The sequence below is a fragment of the Pteropus medius genome, unplaced genomic scaffold, assembly GCF_902729225.1.
Source record: "Pteropus medius unplaced genomic scaffold, Ma_sr-lr_union100, whole genome shotgun sequence".
Classification (NCBI taxonomy): domain Eukaryota; kingdom Metazoa; phylum Chordata; class Mammalia; order Chiroptera; family Pteropodidae; genus Pteropus; species Pteropus medius.
Genome location: NW_024355205.1, coordinates 25,866,922 through 25,883,687, shown reverse-complemented (window position 1 = coordinate 25,883,687; position 16,766 = coordinate 25,866,922). Strand labels below are relative to the sequence as shown.

General features: G+C 33.8%; 1 protein-coding gene across 4 annotated transcripts in view; it reads right to left on the bottom strand.

The window, feature by feature from the left end:
* Positions 1 to 10,533: 10,533 nt before the first annotated feature.
* Positions 10,534 to 16,766, bottom strand: part of GABPA (GA binding protein transcription factor subunit alpha) — a 33,177-nt gene continuing 26,944 nt past the window's right edge. For 3 of the 4 annotated variants that reach the window (XM_039857990.1, XM_039857992.1, XM_039857993.1), the window contains exons 8-10: positions 16,598 to 16,738; positions 16,173 to 16,365; positions 10,626 to 11,218 (exon numbers count right to left, since the gene is read on the bottom strand). In XM_039857990.1, coding sequence (XP_039713924.1) covers positions 10,990 to 11,218; positions 16,173 to 16,365; positions 16,598 to 16,738 — 563 coding nt within the window. In that variant the 3' untranslated portion in view covers positions 10,626 to 10,989. Of the gene's footprint in view, positions 11,219 to 16,172; positions 16,366 to 16,597; positions 16,739 to 16,766 lie in introns of all 4 variants that reach the window. The other variant, XM_039857991.1, reaches the window with a different exon arrangement.

Genomic DNA, 16,766 nt, shown 5'->3' with positions numbered 1-16,766 from the left:
TCGCATCAGGTGCGACAACAGGAAACGGTCTAAAACAAAATTCTCCTTGAAAATCATGGTCGTGGGGAGGCAGGTTTCATAACAGCAAACATTTGTGTGACCTCAGCTTGAGCACTTTCCACTTGCTAATATCACAATATGCTCTGTGGGGAGTGTTAACGAATACATCTGTTTGCCTCCCTGCGCAGCTGAATAAAATCTGAAAACAGATCTGTTTTCCCATTTCAGGAAAATACCATTAAATGCTTGTTGATGAACAGTGTTTAGTTACGTAAGTGCCTTTACCTTGCCATATAAACTAACACTAAAAGATACAGGCGTCCCTAAACGCCTGTTAAAACACAAGGACACAGTATTTACTTTGAAGTTGGAAAGTGCCCAGGCTGACATTTTGTTCTAACTTCTGTTAATTTTCAGACACTCTGAACCATTACCACTCCTTTTAATAAAACACATTGTCTTTGCTTTGGACTTCCTCTGTTATCTGTCCTGACTTTCTGCAGCGAGAGAGACAGTAGTACACCAGCTCATTGTCAGAAATGTAGCCTGGAGAGGTCTACTTACTAATTTTGAAAGAGCGAAGAAGCAAGACTAAAGGCTTGAAATAAGCTACCTCCATGCACGACGGTAGTTCATAGCATGGAGGATTTACCTGCTATGTCATTGCAAAGAGTAGCAATATCAGCAGCTTCCAAACTCATTATAGATGTGTTTGTTTGCTGACTCATATGTGATCAGATAAATGCATTCGCTCAGCAATTCTGATTCCAGGAATTGAATTCAGATGATTTGCCTTGTTCCCATTCCCCAAGATATATGCTTCTTCTTGATTCGGCCATATTATTAGATTTATACCTTCTTCTTTATACTGCTTTATGCCAGATGTTTAAGATGCCTTTGCCATAGTGACATCAACTGGAAAAAGTTGGAACTAGAATCTCTAAGCAACACAGAGATCCCCAATTTCATATTTTTCTGCATTACTTATAAGTACTACTCAAATAATCCTTGTGTAAGTAACCACAAAAATCATTTCAGCTGGTTTTGGAAAAGGACATTTCAAGTTCAAGCATAAATAATTAAAACAAATTTTTATTGTTATGAAAATAACCATGAGAACTAACTTGTCCCTATTTTTTGACTCATACTTTGGAAAATATACTGGCAATGATGATAATGAGTGATTCTTAAGTTGGCCTTCGTATTTTAAAAAAGTAAATTTCTAAATAAATTTAGTATAAAAACTAATAAGCAATTAATACTTGATACTTTTAGATAAACTTTTTGGAATAGTAATTCATTTATTAGGCAAACATATTTTAAAATCAGATACATAAGGTATCAACAATGCGAGGGCTATAGATATGCATGAATCTTAGGTATTCTCTATCTCTTGAGAATTTACAGTACAACTAGATAAACAATTTACAATACAGTTGGATAAAACCTGTAAGATATAGGCTGTGTTTATTGCCATAAATGAATGCTACAAAAATTTAAAGAAAATCAGTTAGCATTTTAGTTGGAATTTGAAGAATGAGTAAGATTTTTTTTTAAACAATGCAAATAAGTATTACTTTATTATTTTTTATTCATATAAGTAATCTTAAGCTTCATTTGGGAACTAGGCTTGCTTTTTAAGCTTCGTTCCAGGGAACCGAGGCATCTGTATACACACTATACGGATGCCAGCATCTTTAGTTGCTAGTCTTCTGAGAACCAGATGCCTCGTGAAGGACAAGATTCCCTTCTATGTCTGGTCCTGTGTGAGCTCCAAGCATCGTTCCCTGTGCTCCTGGCAGGTGCTTTTTTCCTGAGTCTTGGGTAGTGTCCTCCCACACCTGTACAGGTCAGTACTCAGCAGAAGGCTCTGGGGAACCGCCCTCAGGTCTCCCGAGCTCTGTCTCTGTGCAGCCCTCTTCTCTCTCTGGGACTCTAGCTGTCTTTGCTCTGCAGGCGTCTCTCCCCGAGTTCCCACACTCTGTGCTGCCTGCTGAAATCTCAGTCCACGCAGTAAGCTGAGGCCATCGTAGGGCTTCTCTTATTTGTTTCCCTCTCTTATGATCCGGAGCTTGAGCTGCCTGAAAAATGTTGTTTCATATTTTTTTTCTGATTTTACATTTGTTTAAGAAGGGAAGATAAATCCAGTTCCTGTCTGTTCTTACTCTGAAGGCTGCCTTTACAACAGATATTTATTTCTCACGGTTCTAGAGGCAGGATACCCAAGTCAGGGTGCCTGTGTGGTCAGGTGAGGGCGCTCTTCCAGGTTGCAGACTTCTCATTTTACCGAGGGTGGAAGGGGCAGAGGCGCTCCCTCCCGCTTCCATATGTCTCATTCATTAGCGAGGAGCCCTCATGACCTAATCATTCCCCTAACGCCCCACCTACTAACACCATCACATTGGGCATTAGGGTTTCAACATATGAATTTGGGGGACACAAACATTCAGTCCACAGTACCCTGTTACTCCACCTTGACCGTAGTGGAAATGTGACCACAGTAATACATTTTCATCGTAGAAAATCTGGACTCTACACATTTGTTAAGCACCAAAATAATTCACAATTGTATCACCTAGAGCTAACAAATGTTTAAATTTTTGTGAATTACCTTCCAATTCCTTAAAATTCCATACAGATATACTCAAATGGACACACACACAAACACAAGGTCAGCTGGGAAGCTTTTCACACTGTAAGATTTAGTTAAGTTTTTTGGTTAATTGCCTCGAAAACCAATTACTCAAAATGTTTGCGTGTGAGGCAGAGATCATGCAGTGCAGGTAGGGGTGAGAGAAGGCTACATACTATACGGATGCCAGCATCTTAATTCCTCATTCGATATTAATCTTGCGAAAGGTCACAGACACATTGCTCAGCCTTCCTATAGTATAAAATAACAAAATAATAAATGTGTAACATCAACGACATAAATTTCTACCTCAAGAAGCCAGAAAAAATGATTATACTAAACCCAGACAAGAAGGAAAGCAATAAAGATAAAAGCATAAATCAATAAAGTACAAAACAAGTAGGAGAGAAAATTAACCTAGCCAAAAATTGATTCTTCGAAAAGATTAATAAAATCAATAAATCCCAAACAAGACCAAAGAAGAAAAAAGAGACAAACCCAAATTATCAATGTCAACAATGAAAGCAGGTATCACTATAGACAAAGGATAATAGCAACTAACGCCAACAAATTTGACAACTTAGATGAAATAGACAGATTTCTAGAAAAAATGTAACATATCCTAACTGACTCAAGATGAAATAGAAAATCTTTTCTGTATCTATTCAAGAAAATTGAATTTGTTATACAAAATTCCCAAAGAAAACTCTAGAGTTAGATGATTTCAAGTAGTGAATTCCATCAAATATTTAAAGAAGAAATAATACCAATATTACTCAAAGTTTTTCAGAAATTAGAGAAGGAAACACCTCCAACTTATTTTATGGGGTCAACATTAACCCACTACCAAAGTCTGACAAGAAAAGAATTTTATGGGCCAATATCCTCTTAAACATAGACCCCCCACCCCCCAAAAAAACATCCTCAACAAAATACTAGTAAACCAAATACAGCAATATATCAGAACAATGAAACATCAGAACCAAGCAGGGCTAATTCCAGGAAAGCAAAGATAGTTTAACATTCGAAGCATAATCAATATAGCTCACCATATTAAAAAAGCCTCTTCCGAAATCTACGAGTGCTTCTGGCTTAGCCAATGGGTTAGTAGCAGTGTAGATGGAAGAGAGGGGATGGATTTGATAGACATTAGTGATAGAGTACTTCCTGATAGATCGGATGTAAGGTTGAGGAAAATAGGGAATCAAGAAAAAATTTAAGTTCTTTCTTTTGAGCAATTGGGTGGATGGAGTGCTATTTACTGAGAAGAGAAAACTGGGAAGAGCAGAAGTAGGTTAGAAAGTTAAAAGTATCGTTTTTGATATATTTAGATTGAACTATCCTATTATGCATCCTTGTATGCTGTTGGAGATATTATTCTTAGATTCTAGTAAAGGTCAAGTCTAGATGTTAAGATTTACAATCTCTTAAATGGTTTGTAAAGTTATAGTCATCTAATATGAGGTTGGAGAAAGGGAGTCCAGTAAGTCCTGAGCCCAGAAAGTAGAAACCATTGAGGTGGGACGATCAGGTGAGCGTAATTTCAAAGAAAGTGTGTGCAAGAAGGAGGGGATGGTCAATTTAGGACAATAAAATATAGGATTTTTGTTGGGCAGAAAAGTGGGAGGAAAAGGAAAGATAAAGAGAAAAAGCTTTGCAATCAGAGGGACCAGAATGAAATAATAAGTTCCTATTCATGCTCCACCCAAACGGAGACACTAAATTGAGCTGCTAGCTATCAATTTTGGGGGAATGGAAAAAATATAAAAAGATTTATTTCTCCTGAAATATCCTGTGTCTGGAGTAAAGGTTTTCAAAGCACGAAAATAACTCCTTCGGATTCCTAAGACAGCTCTTTTGCAAGCTGAGATAATCACTGACTTTCAGGAGTGTATCCAGCTTCCACAATGTATCTAATTTACTCTCAATAGATCCCACTGGGTGGTACAAGTTCAACTATTTCTCATCTGAGAACACTTCGGATCATTCTGTTTCAAAGATAATTGCCAATGACTTGAAAACCAAATAGCTACAGCAAATTCTATCTTCACTGCGAAGTGAAAATGTAGAAAACAACCTTTTATTTATCTTTGCAAAGAAATGTGGCACTATTATTTTCTCAATGGCAATGCGATGAGCTAACTTTCACAGAAGAAATGAAAGTTTATCAAATCTATATCATGGAATATTTCAGCCCTAAACCCACCCAAGTGAATGTTTTCTCCTCTGAAAACTGACTTCTATTTGCTAAGTTCTTCTGAAGCTTACCGCTCTCAAATAGTTCATTGCTTTGCTTCCATACTGAGAATTTGACAAGAACTTGTCATAAGAATTCTGCTTGGCAGCTGCTTTTTTTCAGCTTATGGAACAAGAAAGGTTAGTATGAATTCTGAGTCTCTGAATAATACCTTAACTGGAGGATATTCCTGCCATTTCTGGAACTCTGCACCAAAAATCTTGACTTAACAAGACTGCAAGTCATTGGATCCCCTTCACTTTTTCAAACCTAAACCACTGATATATTTTCACAATGAGATTTGGGATCAATTAATCGAACAATCTAAAATTTCTATTTTGGAGAAAACATTTGAATGCAAAAGCATTTCTACAAAGTTATTTCTCAGATTGATTTTAAAAATCAAATGTATTATGGAAAAGAATTAAACATTAAAATGGTGAAAGGCTGTTTTCCTTTGTGATTTCTGTTACCCAAATATGAACCCCTCTACTGAGCGTGTTTTATATTACCATGCATGCTTCTAAAAAATAAAAAATTTCATTTTATTGTTTTTTCAGAAAGATAAAATACCTTAATAAAAACATATTTTTTAAAAGCAACGAATGTACATGATTCCCTATCTTATGGATAAACATACATGATAAATAAAATCATTCTGGCATTTTCAATCAATTTTTTTTTCTCTATTTCCCTGTTATATTGATGCTGCCAATAATGGCAGAACTGAGTTTCGATGGAATTATGTCCTAAATAACCGTAAGTAAAAAGCATTTCTATAGTACAATAATTTATCTGTAAGTGATATGATGCCATTCACTATGTGTTTTGAGGACCAATGCCACAAATAAAGCACTTCTTATACATTGAGGTCTATTTAATACTTGTTCTTTCATTTATGCCTACCTATATCCCAACTTTCCATTCACTGAAAAATAACCCTCCTTGCTCTCCACCAACACCCTCCCCTCTCCCCATCACTCAGATACTGGAATGACAAAACCCAAATACTTTTACATAGAATGGAAATGGTCCCAGATTGGGTGGGAGTCAAGAGAATGGATTCTAGCTCAGCTCTGCCCCTGGAGTTCTGTGTAACCCTCAGTAAATCACTTCACCTTTTTGACAGTTTCTCCATTTTAAAGAAGTAGAAATCAAAATGAAATTTAATTGTCGTCTGCCACATTGCAAGGATTTAAGTGTTTGATAACATGCAGTGTTGGAGACCATGTGTAGAATTTCTTTCATTTCTTAGCAATCTGTGTGAAGTCATGCACAAATTTTGTTATATCTATCCCTAATTATTTCATGTTTTTAAATACTATTGTAAATGGTAGCTTTTAAATTTCAACTTCCACTTATCTATGTTACTGGCATGTAGAAATAAAATTGAATTTTGTATATTGACCTTGTACCTTACCAAACTCATTAATTCTAGTAGTTTATCTGTTCTTCAGGATTTTCCACATTGATCATGTCTTCCACAAAGTTTTATTTCTTAACAATATGTATGCTTTTTCTTGCCTTATTTCACAGGTTAGATCTTCAGTTAAGTGAATAGAAATGGTGACCGCAAATTTCCTTTGTCTTTCTCCAAATCTTAGGAGACAAAGCATTATATACGATGTTAGATGTAGGTTTTTCAGATATTCTTTATCAGGTCAAGGAAGTTCCCTTCTAATTCTAGTTTGTTTGTTTGTTTGTTTGATCATGAATGAATAATGAATTTTATTGTGCACATTTTCTGCATCTACTGAGATGACCATGTTCCCCCACCCCACCCCCGACTTGCTGTGTTTTGTTTGGTGAGTTACACTGATTTTTAGAATTCTGGTAATTGTTTTTAAAAAATTTCAAATTGTAGTAACATACATAAAATTTACCATTTTAATCATGCTTTAGTGTACAGTTCAGTATAGTCATTGCTGTGTAACCAGCTCTTTTTCATCTTGCAAAATTGAGACTATACCCATTAAATAATTCTCCATTTTCCCCTCCCCCTTTTAATTCATTTTTTATTTTACAAAAATTTCAGTCTGTGACCAATTGAATTTAAGTGTTCCTTAACCTCAGAAAGTTGTAAAAGCAGTGTTCTAAATCAGTTGGTTTACGAGTGGTAAAAAGCATTTTAACACATGCTTGGACTGCAAATTAAAGTTTAAAGTCACACACGAAAAAAATTAGTGTCTTGGGAGAACAAATATATCTCACTAGTTTCCTAACTGATGGTTTTCATCACTTCAGACAAGGTAAAATTAGATTGTGTGTTTTTTAAAGAAATTTATTTCATGCAAACCATAACTTCTTTAAGTACTAGCACTTGACCATAAACAAAAGTGCAAGTCACATTTGGTCCTGTCCCCTTGGATTCCTACTCTGGTCCTAGCTGAAGCTTCCTGTTGTTAAAAATCAAATATATTTTTTTGATTTACAACACAGTAATTTTTTTAATTAAAAAAAGGCTTTACTAAGAATTTCTAGTTGAACAATCATAGGTTCACCTTTTGACAAGTACTCAGTCTTAGCATTTCTTGTTATTATTCTAAAATGGTTCAGCTTTGTGGATGGGATTTATTTTCTCAAAAAAGAACGAACTCTACCATCCAATTTTAGTTCACGGAATCTGTTCATCACAAATTGATAGTTTTAAAGTATATGCGAATGACATATACATCAGATGTGAACTGTCATATTTTCATCCAACCGAATATCCCTAGAATTTGACACTGTTTATAGGAATAAAACTTCTTAACAACAGAGAAATATACTGTATAATAGTTTTATTTTTCTCATTTTACTATTTTTACATTTTATGCACAAATATTTTTATCTGAGTAAAAATAGAAAATAACTGTTTTATGTAAAATTACAAAAAAATAAAAACCACAAAGAAATACATAATTGTTATTATGACAGTAGAAGTGTCTGTATTTAAAGAGTAAAAATGTATGCAAAAATCCTCCTCCCTTTTACAAAAGACTGAGAATATTTTTTTTTCTGGCAGCAAGTGAAATATCACTGAAATATCAATATTTTTACACCCTCTAAGATATGAAGACATTAAGTTAGTCATAGGTTGTTTTGCAATTATTTCAAAAACATTTTTGTGCTATATCAAAGATATACTAGTTATTTTTAAAAGGCAGTAGAATAAAATAAAATAGAGACCTCACCAAAAATATTTGGAGGTATAATCCTTTAAAGAAATATCATAGTTGTGTTTTACCATTAATCAGGGGAGAAAAACAAGTAAACAATTTTTCCTCATTAACTGACAACAGATTGATTCAAAAAAAAAAAGTGATGAGTTAATTCATAAGATCAACCACACACAGCAATCCTGCCTAATTTGTTTGATTTTCGGATGCTGACACAAAGTTCCAAACTTCAGGACAGCAAAATACCCATGAAAGTTGGCTCAATGAGATATTCATGTGGAAAACAAGTTTTAAAATAAAAGTTAACATTTCATTATTCTTGTACTTAAAAGGTACAAAAAAAAAAAAATGACCAATAATTTTGTCTTTCTTCCTTTGAATATACTGTAAATTCTCCTATGGAAAATTCATTCATAAAAACATAGCAAAGAATGAATAGCGTGAATACTTTCTTCCATAAGTTACTATTTAATAAAAGAGAAGACTATCTGACTTTTTGATAACTGTAACTTCAATAAGGGCAATGGAATAGTTTATAAGTAAGTTGAGAAAAGTAATGGAAGTTTTTAAATCAGTTGGGGAAATTAGTCTCCTTACTTTACGCATGCTGTGGTGCATAAAATGGTGAGAGGCGAAGAAGAAAAAAGACAAGCATCTTATCATGTATGAGAACTATCTCTGTTCAAATTATAATGAAAAATAAAAACTGCCAAAGGAAGAAAATGGAGTGTTCTATTTTAAAGCATCTGAAGAATGCTTAAAAGAAAAAAAAAAAGTTTGATTTTAGGGATCTATAAGAAATGTGGGTGTTCCTTACCTTAAAAAAATATGTACCTATAATTGAGACATACAGGCAGTCTGCCGCCTTGGCCAAAACTTTAACATAATATCTCCCCAAAAGCATTTTAAAGGTAAAAGTCAAGAATTTTAAGCTCTTGATAATATACCACAATAGTATACTTTTTTATTTCTTAAAACTGTAAGTTACTTGTCAACTCCCCAGGCCATAAGCAGATAGTGCAAAACCTTTTTAGCTGTTTTCTGAAACTAGAGCTCCTGGATATTATTTCATATTGCTGTTCTACTCAGATATTCTCGCAATCACTGTGCCCAAGTTATACTAATAATTTTTCAGTCTATTTTGTATGTGTTTATAAAAAGGTAAAAATGGAAGTTAGGAATTTTATTCTTTTTTATATATCTACTGCAGGGTCTTAAAGGCCTTAATACACCGATATAAATGAACCAACATTACACTTTGTAGATCTATAGCACAGCACTTAAAATTATGATTTGAGGTTATCAGAAGAGGAGATCACAGATCCCTCTTCTCCTCATTGCTAAGAGCCCCGCCTTCTATGGTTCATTCCAAACCAGGAGTGCTGACAGCAGCAACTGTTAACAATGCTGTCTTGTCTGTATCCTGATGGCCCTTGCCTCCTAGTTGGTAAAAAGCATTAACTCTCTTATAAAGCTGTTTAGAGGGATGAATTTAAAGAAAATGATGAAGGAGAAGGTGCCTAAAGTAATATTTGAGAATCAATGTTCTGCTATAAGAGGATTAGAAGCTATTTGCCGGTATCTCATATCATGATTTGTACATAAACCTTAACACAAACAACAAAACAAGAGAGAAAGCAAGAAGAGCAAGTGAGCAAGCAAGGGAAAAAAGACATTTCTAACCATTTCTGTTTAGTGTTAGCTTGTAGTAAGTAGAGTTTTATATATATAAGAATTAATTTTTTCAGAACTTTTAAAATGAGTTACCACCTTTTGAAATATCCTTCCTTTTCAATATTATTATGTCTTCATATATGTATGTGTATATATAGGAAATAGTCAAATGGACATGTATATAGATATTTGTATATTCATACACATAAATATTCAGAAGGAAAAAAAATAAATGGAAAATTTTGTTTTAAGAGAAGACCGCCTGTACTGGAGGTCAAAATTTCCTTTTTAAACTATTTGTAAGTAATTTATTAATGTCTTAAAATGTATAAAGTACTGCTGACTGATTTAAAGTCTTCATTTCATCAGAAACACAACGACTATATAAGGGGCTTTGCATAATAAACCAGCATTATAAGGTAATTAAAAAAAAAAGAAAAGGGAAGCCAAACCAAACCAAACCAATTTTCTTGCTGAGGTATACCTTTACAGTTTTTTAAATCTCTGACAGGAAAAACAGAGATCATTTCAGAATTTTTGTAATAGTTGGTTTATTAGAATTAAATGCCTCTCTTAAAATAATTTAAATTCTTGGCCTGACACTATGAATAATCTATACAGAAAATCCTTATAATTGGCTCGAGTTAAGCCAGGTTTAAACCTGGATCTCCTTCTTCAGCACTGCTCTTCTGCCAGTCGACTTCTTATGTCCTTTCCTTGCAGATATATAAATTACTTTAATAACTTGATACTCTTGTTTAGTAATTTATTAATATTATAATTTTATTTGACTATTTTAGCTCTGCTTGATTAGATGAAACAGGCACACATGCTTTAGCTGTAAAAATTCGATTTTCTGATTCTATGTAAAGCAACATCTAAAGCAGCAGAGAGGGGAAACAGTTACATTTTCAAAAATAGGTAAGCCAGACTGTTCCCTGGAGATACTTCATTCACTTTTCATCCTCAGTTGCTACTGGCTATTTTTGGTAGGGCTAGACATTAATACTGACCAGTTTAGCTTTCCTGACTGTTAACGAACTATCCCACAATGAGCCTGCCTTTGCACTGAAGCTATTGTGGTGATCCTTTAACATACACATATTCTAAAATATATGCTCAAAGTAAAAAGATCCAAATTCACAAGAGTATGAAATATTTATAAAAAAAATCATGCATCAGATTGTACAGTCTAGAAATAAAAGGAGATTCAAATTCAGTAATAAAGATAAGAGCAATATTTGCTCTAATATTTAAGAAAGACCTGGAACTCCCAGAGGGTCCTGGGCTCAATTATCCTTTTCTGTTTGCAGAGAAGCTGTAGCCAGGGCTACTGCTGTGACTGGCTGGGCAATACCATGGAGCTGCATCTTTGCAAGTTTCTTCTGTTCACATTCTGTGACTAAACGGTTCAACTCTGCTGCACTGTATCCAATAAGAGTCTTCAAGTCACAGACAAACTTGTACACAAATCTCTTGCCTTGAACTTTGCAAATCATGTCCCCATCATAATAATACCTTTAAAAAGAGAAAAATACATCAGTACTATATTATTGGCCTGATACTATGAATAATCTATAAAGTATTATATTACAATATTTCACACGCTCTTCCATAAGCAGAAGCCTACTAGAGTACTGTACTATTATAACAGCAATTAACAATGAAGTTATATAGAAATATTTGATGTTATTATCCATGGAAATTTTAAAACATTATTTACTAAAATTTTAATGCTCAGTACTTTAAAACTTTATATACTAACTTTTCTAAGCATATTTCCACAATTAGGATAAAACACTGATTTAAAAATAAATATTATTAAAACAAAACAAAAAACTTTAGGAGCAGTAATAGAACCTAAGAACAAGGGCTCAGGAGTCAGAATGCTGAGATTTGAAATCCAGCATCTTTATTAATTACTTTTGTGACCACAAGCAAGCCACATTTTCTCTTAAGTTTTCATTCCTCAACTATAAAATGAGGTTAAAAACAGTATTTACCCTCAAAGAACTATTGAGTATTAAAAAATTATCTTTGCAAAGTGCTTAGCACACAATGTCTGGCACATAGCCCTCTATAAAATATAAGCTTGTTAATAATTAAGAACTCATATAGCATGAATAAATTTTTAATATACATATTCTATGGACTGCTAGAATGTCCACTTCTTTTCTGTTTTGTACAAAATCCTGTATTATGTAGCCATGCCTTCACTTTTATAAGTTAACATGAAAAGCTTTCCTTTCAGAAAAATTCTCCAAACCCAATAGGGAGCCTCAAAAGTATGTAAAAGAGCTAGAAGAAAGAGACATACAGGAGCATAAGGAAAGAGGACACTGTAAAGTCCTACACAGGTTCCATCTGGGGAATTCATTCTAGCAGTCTAGTTTACTGCTGCTTTCTATGGAGATGGAAGTAGAGCAGGACTTATATTTACTCGGGAAAAGCACTTTATTTACCACTATGCACTGCCAACCCCAGTAATAGGGGAAAAGAGATAAGTAAAGACTTTTCTGGGCTGGCAGACTATGAAGCCTTTATTTTAAAATTACAGTGCCCATTTGCACCTATCTGACAAAAAGCTGTTAAAAGAAGGAACAATTATTTGTAAAAGCACCAGTGGTGTAAACTACCACATTTAACAGAATTTTATTATAAAAGTCACTCGGTTTAATCGAGTCTGTTACTGAAATGAGTGACCTGTACGCAGGAAATTATGCCATCTCTCCCTAGCTGTAGAACAGCAAAAGCATAATAGTTATGTGCACTTTTCCAGTAAGAGATGCCATGCATTGGCCCAAATTTTTCCTTTTGTGCCAATTACATTAATATAGGATTTAGATCTCAGCCCACAAACCACCAACTGCTTGTCATCCAGTTTAAAATGCTACTGGCATTTCAATTTCTTAAGAAAATTTCTTCATAATGTGTAAGGCTGTAACAAACAGACAAATGAGAAAAAAGGAGAATGAAAAAGGAAGGTGGTTATATTTTGAGGAGGAAAATGAAGTTGGTATAATCTTATGTTTCTTGGTAAGAGGTGATAAAAAACATATACATTAAGTTTTAAATTTACTTAATACTGCCTTTAATCTTAAATCATACAACCACATATAAAAGCATTCACTGCATTTGATCCCTCTTTAAAATGAAGTAGAAAGGAACATGATAGCTGTATTTTCATGGATATGACCTCTTTCCTTCCTTCTTTTTTTCTGAAACTTGTATATATTTTAACTTTTTAAATTGTGAAATATATTACAAAAACAAAAGACACAAAAGTGAACAGCTCTGATTTTCACAAAGTGAACAATGAATGACCTGTTAACTATGACTCAGGTCAGGAAACAGAACCCTGCCAGAACCCCGGAACCCTCTCCATGGCTCCTCCCAATCATCACCCTCCATTGCCCTAAAAGGTAAACACAAATCTGTTTTATGATAGTGATTTCATTGCTCCTTTTTATATTATTACCCAAACATACATCCTGAATGCTATAATTTAGTTTTCCTGTTTTTCGAACTTTACCATATAAATGCATTCATATACTATACACTACTCTTTGGGTCTGGATTCCTTCACCAAGCATTAGCACATTTTCACAGATACAGAGTATATTCTCTGGCATACCATAATTTACTTAATCAGTCTACTGTTGATATTTTGTGCATTCCGAAAGTTCGCATTATGCCACTTCACTTTCACAAAAGACCTATGTTAGTACCTACTTTCACTAACCAAAAAACATCTGAAGAGTATTTTCGTTTTTACAAAAAAAAAGGCAAGAAGCGAAAATAACATCCAGCGTCCGTTTTGCAGCGAGCCATTAGAGGCAGTATGCACTCCAAGCGGCGGTACCGCCCAGCTGTCCCCACTAAGGACTGTACTCAGCATGTCAGCATCACACCGCCATAGTTTTGAACTGCATCTCAATTTATTTTGTGCATTCCTGCTTTGGCTATGTGTGTTATTTTAGATTTTATGTGTCATTTGATCTGATTTGCTAGCTTATTTTTTGGGTGTGAGAATGCTCAGAAATTTTCCCATATAAATTAATGGTAACTGCTTCTTCACTTTATGCCATTTTGGCTTACAAAAGAGTTTTATGAGAAATGCTCTACTTTTGGATAGTGAGGGAAACCTGAATTTGGGTAGTTTCTCATTTGTGGATGTTATAAATAATGCTGTTATGAACATGTGAGAACATATGAGTACATTTTTATTTATTAAATATTTAGAAGAGAAACTGCTGGGTTACAGGCTACGATTTACATTCCTACCATAAGTGAAGAAGCATTCCTCACCAATGCTCCTAGAAACCATTTTAATTTTAGCCGTTCTGGTGTGTGTTGTAGCATTTAATTGTGGCTTTAAATTGCACTTCCTTAATTATTAATGAAGCTGTACACCTCTGCATACATACATCAGCCATCTAGAAAATCTCTGGTCTAAAATCTGGTCTGGTCTATTTAAGTCTATTGCCCATTTTTTTCTTTTTCCTATTAATTTGTAAGAATTCTCTAGACAGTCAAGTTATAAGTCAGATACATGGGGCGTGCCTTTCACTCTCTTGATGATGGCTTCTGATGACCAGAAGTTCTTAATTTAAATGTGGTCCAATTTATAATCTTTTCTATTAGGGTCAGTGCTTTTAGTTTTGTTTAATGTCTTTCCTCACTTATCAAAGTTATAGAGGTATTTCTAGATGCTTTCTTGTTTTACTTTTGACATGTAGAGCTACAAGTTACATGGAACTGATTTTTAGTATGATATGAAGAAGTTTTGTTTTCCCAAATGAACAGTGAATTGTCCTAGCACCACTGATAGAAAAATCGATCTTTTCCTCATTGTCATCCTCTCTCCACTGCCATCTTTAAATCAAATGCTCCTGTATCTTGGTCTGTTTGGTCTATCTACTCTAATCTATGGTCTATTTGTCTATCCTAAGCAAACAGCACAGTCTTACTGTAGTAGCATTACAGTAAGTCCCAATATCCTGTATACTAAGTCTTTCTTTTCCACTTTAATCTTCTTCAGGTTACCATGGTACTTTATATTCCCATATAAATTTAAAAATTATCTTGTCAAGTTCTATGAAAAATTTTATTCGGATGCTTACTGCAGTGAAACTTAGGTCAACGTAGGGAGAAATGACATCTTAATTTTTAATTCTAATAACTCATTGGTAATTTTGAGGGGATTTGTATGTATGCAATCATATCAACTGTTAAAAATGACAAAAGGATCTTTAGATAGTTGGCAAAGTGTTTGGACTGAATAAGTGATAAGCACATTGAAAATAAAGCACTTTAGTTACTTGTGAATGCAAAGGAAAACAAAAGGTCATTCTAGAAAAGCAAAATAACCATGATAAACTATTTAATAGTACTTACGTGGCCATTATCCTATAGCAATGAATACTAATCTAACCAAAATTTCCATATTGGGATGAGGAGACAGAAAGTGTGTGTGTGTGTGTGTGTGTGTGTGTGTGTGTGTGTGTGTGTGTGTAGTGATGAAAGTTAAATCATAATCTCTCAGTATGAAATTCACAATGTTCAAGTGAAACATGAAGTAGCAGTAAAAATGTTTAGAAATACCGAAATTGCAGAACTACATTACTATATTCACTCAAGAAAAAAATAGACATAATCCCATGATATTCCTATTATGTCCTACTTCCCAGATACTTAAAAACACATACTAGATTTCCATCACTGTAGTAAACATAATTTCTGATAGTAATTATATCAAAACATTTCATACTACTTAGGGGAAATTATAAATAATTTTATTCCATTCCAATTCTATCAGTATAAAGGTTGGATATTCAGATTTAGGGAGACTGTAGAAGAAGAAAAGATAAAAAAATAGATCAACATTTTGCATCCAATTATAAAGACAATATAAAGATGATATTTACATATTTAATAAAGTTTATACTCAATTCACCTAAGCAAATAACAATATCTTTACCTATTAAATAAATGATAGAAACTTCAAATATTAAACATGTTGGTTTTAAATAGAGCACTACATGATTTTAAATCAGATAAAAACAAATAACTTCTCCCCATTAGGCTATTAACAAATTCCTTGTAGTAATGTGACAGGCCAAGAGAGAGTGGAATGATATATTCAAAATACTGAAAGATAAGAATTGCCAATCAAGAATAACCTATCTAGCAAAGTTAACTTTCAGATATGATGCAAAAATAAAGTCTTTCCCTGAAAAACAAAAACGAATAATCAGAATATTAAAAAAAAAACCTCTACGTACCCCGAAGTTATTAAAGATCTTTTTAAAAAGATGTTTAACATAAGTGTGAAAATTTATTTTTTATATATAAAGAAAACAATATCTTATGAACAATTCAAATATTTAAACATCATCACATTAACAACATTTACACCTAGAAGCAGCAGCCATTTTTTAGAAAGGCCTGATATTAAAAAAAAAATGCTTACCTTAATGCACGACTGAGTTTTTCATAGTTCATTGTAGGTTTATTTTTACGTTGTCCCCATTTTTGTGCAACTAGTTCAGGCTGATTTAGCTTAAACTCGCCTTCATCGCCAACCCAAGAAATGCAGTCTCGAGCATCCTTGTCCGTAAGAAGTTCTAGCAAAAACTGCCAGAGTTGGATTTGGCCATTGTTTCCTAAATTGACAGGGACAAACATTGACCACAGCGTTATGAATTAACAGAGGGCAAAAGGTAACAAATAGGTTCTCTGGTTCATATCTCAGCCATGCTAAAATCATAAATGTTTTTTCAAATGCTGTCTAAGTACTGCCAGAGAAATAGTCCACAAATTTTCACACAGTGAAATAAAACAAAATATATATAATCTGACAAATTTTATAAATACCAGATGATAATGCAAAAATACCTGTTCTATTCCCAGGTGAACTTCTATCTTCTCCTGAAATCCGTGGAGCTCTCTGTACTTTAGCTGCCTTTGCACTACTGTTTATACCTTTAATGGTAGTTGGCGTAGCAGACTGCACTGATGCTGGAATAATTTGCACAGCTGCAAAGACAGACAAGGGGAAAAATTT